This window comes from Oncorhynchus nerka, linkage group LG22 (genome assembly GCF_034236695.1).
Source record: "Oncorhynchus nerka isolate Pitt River linkage group LG22, Oner_Uvic_2.0, whole genome shotgun sequence".
NCBI classification, from domain to species: domain Eukaryota; kingdom Metazoa; phylum Chordata; class Actinopteri; order Salmoniformes; family Salmonidae; genus Oncorhynchus; species Oncorhynchus nerka.
Window position 1 is genome coordinate 44274795 of NC_088417.1, and position 8005 is coordinate 44282799.

At 43.4% G+C, this 8005-nt stretch overlaps 1 protein-coding gene across 2 annotated transcripts in view; it reads right to left on the reverse strand.

The window, feature by feature from the left end:
- Positions 1–1015: 1015 nt before the first annotated feature.
- Positions 1016–8005, reverse strand: part of LOC115105237 (serine/threonine-protein phosphatase 2A 55 kDa regulatory subunit B beta isoform-like) — a 110768-nt gene continuing 103778 nt past the window's right edge. For both annotated transcript variants that reach the window (XM_029627006.2, XM_029627007.2), the window contains exons 6-9: positions 3887–4051; positions 2468–2637; positions 2151–2242; positions 1016–2006 (exon numbers count right to left, since the gene is read on the reverse strand). In XM_029627006.2, coding sequence (XP_029482866.1) covers positions 1727–2006; positions 2151–2242; positions 2468–2637; positions 3887–4051 — 707 coding nt within the window. In that variant the 3' untranslated portion in view covers positions 1016–1726. The remainder of the gene's footprint in view (positions 2007–2150; positions 2243–2467; positions 2638–3886; positions 4052–8005) is intronic.

Genomic DNA, 8005 nt, shown 5'->3' on the forward strand with positions numbered 1-8005 from the left:
ACAACTATATTCAATGTGCGGGATGAAATTGAGGCTATGATTAAGAAGTTGGAGCTCTTCTCTGTCTGCGTTAACAAGGACAACACACAGGTCTTTCCATCATTGTATGATTTTTTTTGTGTGCAAATGAACTCAAGCTTACAATGTTAAACGCGATATAGCGACGCATGGGTGAGTTGGGTGCGCAATTACGCAGGTACTTTTCCGAAACGGATGACAAACAACTGGATTCGTTATCCCTTTCATGCCCTGCCTCCAGTCCACTTAACATATCTGAACAAGAGAGCCTCATCGAAATTGCAACAAGCGGTTCTGTGAAAATTGAATTTCATCAGAAGCCACTGCCAGATTTCTGGATTGGGCTGCGCTCAGAGTATCCTGTCTTGGCAAATCGCGTTAAGACTATGATGCCCTTTGCAACCACGTACCTATGTGAGAGTGGATTCTCAGCCCTCACTAGCTGAGAATTAAGACTGATACTCTCCAATACAACCCAACATTGCAGAGGTATGTGTATCCTTTCAAGCACACCCTTCTCATTAGTTATTCACAATGTTCGATGAACAAATACAATTTTATATGTAAAATGGCTAAATAAAGAGCAAAATTACTGATTATTATTATATTATTTGTGCCCTGGTCCTATAAGAGCTCTTTGTCACATCCCACGAGCCGGGTTGTGACAAAAACTCACACATTCTTTTGTTTAATAAATATGTCATATTTTGTGTGTGTGTGGCAGGCTTTTACAATGATGGCAAAAAACAACATTTGAGAGTGCGCTGACCCTGGTGCTAGAGGGGGTACGCAGCTGGAGATTGAATGTTTGAAGGGGTAAGGAACTATAAAAAGTTTGGGAACCACTGGTCTACACTAATTGTCTGCCCAACCAGAATGTGGACAGGATCAGGACACAGCACCAAGTATAAACGGGGCTAAAGAGACTAACGTTTTGGATTCATTTTCCCAGCTCTGTTCCCGGGATCACTGAGCCCATAATAAAAAGTCATGACTATTTAGGTTACTCATTTTTTTTATTATACATGTATTTTTGTAAATGTATTTTTTAAAAATTGGAAGAAAAAAGCTTGCTACATTGTTTTAAATCAATTCTACCCAGTAACATCATCCGTTCCTCTGCAGGTATGTTTTGAAACCTTCATGAAGAGAAATTATAAATAAATAAATTAAGAGATACAGAGGGGGCAGGAGAAGAGGTCAAAGGGTGTCAAGCTCACACCATCTCAGTAGCATCTAAGCATGTCATCATCTCAGGGATGCAAAGGGTGAGTTAGTTGGAGCCAGTCTCTCAGTTCATCTCCATCTCCCCAATGCAAAGCACTCCTGTTTCTACTTAGGAACATACACATAAAAGTATCATCCCTGCATTTCTGTGCATATCCATCAAAACTACAGCAACAACTTTGAGGGAGAAAATTGTAAAATGGAGAAAAACAAAATAAACAGGCGTTGACAGCCATCGTTCTCAATGTTCTGGGTGCAACCGAGGGCAACCCTGGATTTACAACAACATGGCGGCAAGTCTCCGAGATAGAGAGAGAGAGAGGAAGCTGCAAAGCTGTCAGTGTCTCTTCTTCACAAGTTGCAGTGCGGCCAGAGATTCCCAGCCTTGCGGCCCTCTCCCAGTCCCCATGTGAGCGCGGTCAGTCAGCCAGCCAGCCAGGGCGCGCTATGCTGGTCTGTGCTGCTCTTCGTCCATCCAACCTTAGTTGACCTTGTCCTGGAATATGTACAGGTTGTTGGTGGCGGCCACGGCGATGATGTTCTCAGAGGGGTGCCAGGCGGTGTGCAGGATCTTCTTGCTGAAGTCCAGGCTGTCCACGCTGATCTCGTCCTTGCGTCTCTTGCCCCCTACACACACCTTCCTGGGCTTCAGGATGGCCCGGGGCTTGCTGTTCTCCCTCGACGCCTCCAGGGTCACGTCACGCTTGGTGTTGCGGTCGAACATGCGGAAGAAGTTGTTGTAGGAGCCGGTCATGATCACACTACGGGAAGAGAGAGAGAGGGGGGGGGGGGTGAGAATGCTGCAACACATCGATCCCATTCATCCAACCGTATCTACTGATACACTGATGTAAAGGATGAAGACCTCCAGTCACACCGATCTTAATACAGCGGCGATCACTGACCTGTCAGACCCGTTCCAGACACATTCAAACTTGTCGAAGATGCAGTCGTTCTCATACAGGGAGCACAGCTTACTCCTCAGGTAGTCGTGCACCTGGAAGAGAGGAAAAGGGGGAAATAAATGGAGATCTATTTTCCAGAACCATATGTTTTCGGTAAATATATGGCTCTGGTGTTTTCCCTTTGCATATTTCTTTGTTGTACCCAGCGATGTGCAGACACGGTCAGAGCGATGTCTGGTCTACAGTGTATCAAGGTCTCCATTACAAGCTTGACACGTTCAACAACAATAAAAAAGTGTACGAGGTGTATACTCTACCTGGTAGGTCTCCAGAGGTTTGCTCTCCATGTTGAGGTCCCACACTTTGACCGTGAGGTAGTCCCGTGTCATCAGGTAGCGCCCGCTGTGGCTGAACTTGACATCTGAGATGGAGGAGATGATCTCAGAGAAGAAGGAGCGGTTACTGGGGTCCTCCGGCTCCTCGAAGACTGCAGGGGGAACAAACAGAGGAACGAGCGGTGTTAACATCTGAACAGAAAGCACCGGAGGAGCCACTCTCTGGCTTACAGCTTCAGTTGATTGATTAATCACTTTCACACTGCACCAGCTACTTTAGGCCATCAGCTGGCTCTTCTAAACAACCGCTAAATATGCAAAGGGAAAAGGAGAGAAACAATACATCTCACTGATAAATATTGGCTAAATAGAAAACCATTTCTCATGTTAGACGACATTTATGTCTCAGTAAAATAAGTCATTAACATGGTCGTATTTTGCAATGCAAACGCGTCATAAATACTTGATTATTTACTTCTGGGAATGTATCATCTATCTTTCCTATTTATGAGTCGATCTTTAACCACGGGGCCCCTCAAACTCCTGTTTGGTAAATTGACAATTGATTTGAAATGCAAATGCAGCTCTTAACGGTCAATAATTGAACACACAAAATACTGTGAGCTTATTTAAGATATTACATGTAAGATGTGCCAATAATAGATATTATAATATGGCTGTTCTCACCGCATAACCTCCTGTCTCTCTATGATCTGTCGATATGTTCAGCCCGGTGAAAACGGATGATTTGGGGCTCAGGGACAGAGCCTTGACTGACCTTGAAACATCAATACCACTGTGTGTTTGGATCAACTCAGAGCCATGGAGGAATAGACACTGTATCCTGTGGACTTTTTGGTCCACCATTTACAAAGAACTCAGTACATGGGAAAAATGCCAAAAACAACTGGAGGGGGGAAAAATATCTATAAAATCCCCCTTGACATCATAGTGCTTCTCTGTTTACCTCCATTTCCACCTTATTTCCCAATATTATTTCCCAATAATATCTCACAAAGACATGTCCACCTGCAGCTTAGCTCAGTTCAACAAAACATGATTCATTAATTTACCAACAACTGTGCCAGGGTCCCATCATACAAATACTAATTTATCACTGTGCAGCAAATGACTAACAATTAGTGACACAGTAGCTATTAGAAAGGAGTAGATCGACTGTTATAGAGGTTTAGGGGCTTCGGAGTGTACAACAGCCCCGGCGCCTATGCTTAAGGCTAGCAGTTTTCCCTGATCATGTGACCTGACTGCCTGGGACCACTCGGCCCCATAGCTTTTCCTAGTCAACTCGTGTGGTCAGGATAAACTGCTGGCCCTTATCATGGAGCCTGCTGACAATGTACAGCATATGAGTGGTTTGGGGTGCGGCAGAGACAGTCTTACATTTGGAGTGGTTGTCACACAGTGCTGAGGCCCTCATGTCACACAGGCGGATGGAGCCCTTGCTGCTGCTGTAGATGAAGGTGTTACACTGGTTGGGATGGAACTCCGCCGCTGTGATCACCTCTGTCAGCTCCTCCATGTTCGCCGGCTTGATGTCCACAATGTCTGAGGTGGGGGAGGTAAAGGAACTCAACCACATAGAGGAGTTTGAGACTTTCAAGAGAAGGAAAGAGAAAACCCATAGCAAATCATTAGAGGTTGCCAGAGTAAGCACACACACAAAAAAAGGAAAATATATAACAGCATGAGGTCAAAAAAAAAATAAGACTTTAAAAATGTCAAGGAACAGCAGAAACCAGCGCTGACCCGGAGGAGGGAAATGACAGCAGATCCATCACAGAGAGAGAGAGAGAGACAGGCGATGAGAGCTGAGGAGAGAGGTTGACTAGCCAGTAGCACTGTGATTGATCCAGTAAAGAGGCTCAGTAAATAAGAAGCTCAATACGTGCCCAGGGCCCCAAAGCTCAGCCATCCATTCTGCTGTCCATAGGGCATCTCATCTGTGATCTGCAGAGAACCTCAAAGTGGAAATCATTGTTGATCAATGGGGATGTGCGCCTGTTTAAAGATGACCTCATTGGATTCTCTCTGACACACACCTGGGATGGGATGCAGATGACTGCTGGACAGAGACAGGCACCGGATAAAGGGTAATGGCCAGAGTGACAGAGAGGCAGACATATGAAGACCCAGGGGGGATATAGACAGAGATACCAGCAGCTTGCTAATTGCTATCTACCCAGTGTAAATATCAACCAAGCTGTTAGCTCAAATTGCCTTCCATTTAAAGGAACAGTGGAAGTCCATGGGCATTCTGTTAAGAGGACGATCTGATAAAGGGGGATTTGTAGGCACACTGGCATCAGCAGTTTCATACGATGAGCCATATAGATGTACAGTGCATTCGGAAAGTATTCAGACCCCTTGACTTTTTCCTAATTGTGTTACGTTACAGCCTTATTCTAAAATGGATTAAATGAATTGTTTTCCTCATCAATCTACACACAATACCTCATAATGACAAAGCAAAAACAGGTTTTTAGACATTTTTGGAAATGTATTAAAACTAAAAGACAGAAATACCTTATTTACACAAGTATTGAGACTTTGCTATGAGACTGAAAATTGAGCTCAGGTGCATCCTGTTAACATTAATCACCCTTGAGATGTTTCTAAAACTTGATTGGAGTCCACCTGTGGTAAAATCAATGGTTTTTACCAGATTTGGAATGGCACACACCTGTCTATTTGTTTGTTTGTATTGTTTTACCTTTATTTAACTAGGCAAGTCAGTTTAGAACAAATTCTTATTTACAGTGAGGGTCTACCCTGGCCAAACCTGGTCTATATAAGGTCACACAGTTTACAGTGCATGTCAGGGGGGAAGCCATGAGATCCAAGGAATTGTCTGTAGAACTCCAAGACAGGATTGTGTCGAGCACAGATCTGGGGAAGGGTATCCAAAACATTCTGCAGAATTGAAGGTCCCCAAGAACACAATGGCCTCCATCATTCTTAAATGGAAGAAGTTTGGAACCACCAAGACTCTTCCTAAAGCTGGCCGCCCGACAAACTAAGCAATCGGGGGAGAAGGACCTTGGTCAGGGAGGTGACTAAGAACCCAAATGGTAAATCTGACAGAGCTCCAGAGTCCCTCTGTGGAGATGGGAGAACCTTCCAGAAGAAGAACCATCTTTTCAGCTCTCCACCAATCAGGCCTTATGGTAGATTGGCCAGACAGAAGCCACTCCTAAGTAAATGACAGCCCACTTGGAATTTGCCAAAAGTCACCTAAAGGACTCTCAGACCATGAAAAACAAGATTCTCTGGTCTGATGAAACCAAGATTGAACTCTTTGGCCTGAATGCTAAGCGTCACATCTGGAGGAAACCTCGTACCATCCCTACGGTGAAGCATGGGGTCGGCAGCATCATGCTGTGGGGATGTTTTTCAGCGGCAGGGATTGGGAGACTAGTCAGGATCGAGGGAAAGATGAATGGAGCAAAGTACAGAGAGATCCTTGTTGAAAACCTGCTCCAGAGCGCTCAGGACCTCAGACTGGGGCAAAGGTTCACCTTCCAACAGGACAACGACCCTAAACACACAGCCAAGACAACGCAGAAATGGCTTCAGGACAAGTCTCTGAATGTCCTTGAGTGGCCCAGCCAGAGCCCAGACTTGAACCCAATCAAACATCTCTGGAGAGACCTGAAAATAGCTGTGCAGCGACGTTCCCCATCCAACCTGACAGAGCTTGAGAGGGTCTGCAAAGAAGAATGGGAGAAACTCGCCAAATACAGGTGTGCCAAGCTTGTACCGTCAAAGATGATTCAACAAAGTACTGAGTAAAGGGTCTGAATACTTATATAAATGTGATATTTCAGTTTAAATTTGCAAACATTTCTAAAAACGTGTTTTTGCTTTCTCATTATGGGGTATTGTGTGTAGATTGATGAGGGGAAAAAAACAATTGAGTCAATTTCAGAATAAGGCTGTAACGTAACAAAATGTGTAAAAAGTCAAGAGGTCTGAATACTTTCAGGATGCACTGTATATATTTCATAGGTAGCAGCGTAATTGGGAGAAAATGTAAATTGTCAAAATTCTTTCTTAACTTAAGCCTGGTTCTCTGTTTTATCCCAGTGTTTCATAACCAAGATGATACCAAACCTGACTGCTCTAGCTACATTATGCCAACTCACATTCTCTCAGTACGAATTTGATAGGACACACTAAATGGGCCATTCCACCAAATCTGTGCCTTTTTCGTCCCCAGGACATTACATGCATGAATATGCATGAAAAGTATGTGTATAATACATTATATTATCAAGCAAAGTGTCCTGCACTTTGTCCTAATTGCAATTTGAAAACCTTGAAGCCTTCATACAAACTATCTAGAACACTGAAAAAATTTGATTTTAGCCCGTTCCCACTCTCTAACACTACACTTCACCATGAAAAATAATGAATAGAATTCTTCAGAAATCTTATTTTTTGTATTATTGTGTGACTCTATTTCCAATTTAGACATAACATTTGAATTTTCATCGGAAAATCATAATATGTTTGTTAAAACACACATTTTAGTCGTGTCCCCAGGTTTTCACTCAGTCCTGTTAGCCTGACACATTCCCCTCTCTAAAAATGTGGGACATTCCACAAGTCACATGATCAACAGGAAGTAGCATCATTTGAGTCTCCTGAAGGCCATGGGAAGTCCAAAAGTAAGTTCTCTCACTCTTATGTTTTATCATATTGTAAGTATGACTGAGAATGTCAATCTCAAAGTACAGTCCTGTTAACATCTAAGAAATAATTTAGGTATTGCTTTTTTTTTTTTTTAAGATAGTTTTGGTAAACCACTTGAAGGTGCTAAGTGTTCTCATGCTATTAGCATTAATGCCAAATGTGGCTACATTTCATGTGTTTGCAAATGCTATTCTAAAAACTCAGTCCTGTTACTTTCAGTCCTGTTACTCATATGAAGGGTAACAGGACTGAATTATAATACTATTCTCTTGATTTTAAGTTTTACAGTTGGAATTACTGAAGGTGTTTTCAGTTGTACAATGTGAACACATTACTTACAGGGAGCCAATCGATTAGATGCTGCAGAAATGCTATCGCGCTCGAAAAGCTATCGCGCTCGACGCGATGCCGACCCAGAAAGGAGAGAGAGAGAGCGATACTTAAAAGAAGGAACAGCAGAAATACAGGCAGGACATAGCATCAGGCAGGAAGAAAACAGCCAATAACATTTAGTACGAGGGGGAAAAGCGCAGGCGTCGCAAAAAATGGAAAGAGACTTTGCTACCGGATCAAGTCCAGGATAGAAGCCATGAAGCACCTCACTACACCTCCAGTTAGCCCAGTTCCAGCTACGGTGAAGATGCATCAGGCAGTAAACCAATTCCATGGAGAGCTGACCTACAGGGATGTCAGCTGCTTGTGCACAGCAAGACATCCTCTGAGCTGCGAGTGCTTTTAATGGAAAGCATTTCACATTCAAATTGACAGAAGGCTCCCACGACCACAGAATATCAGTGGCAAAGTCCT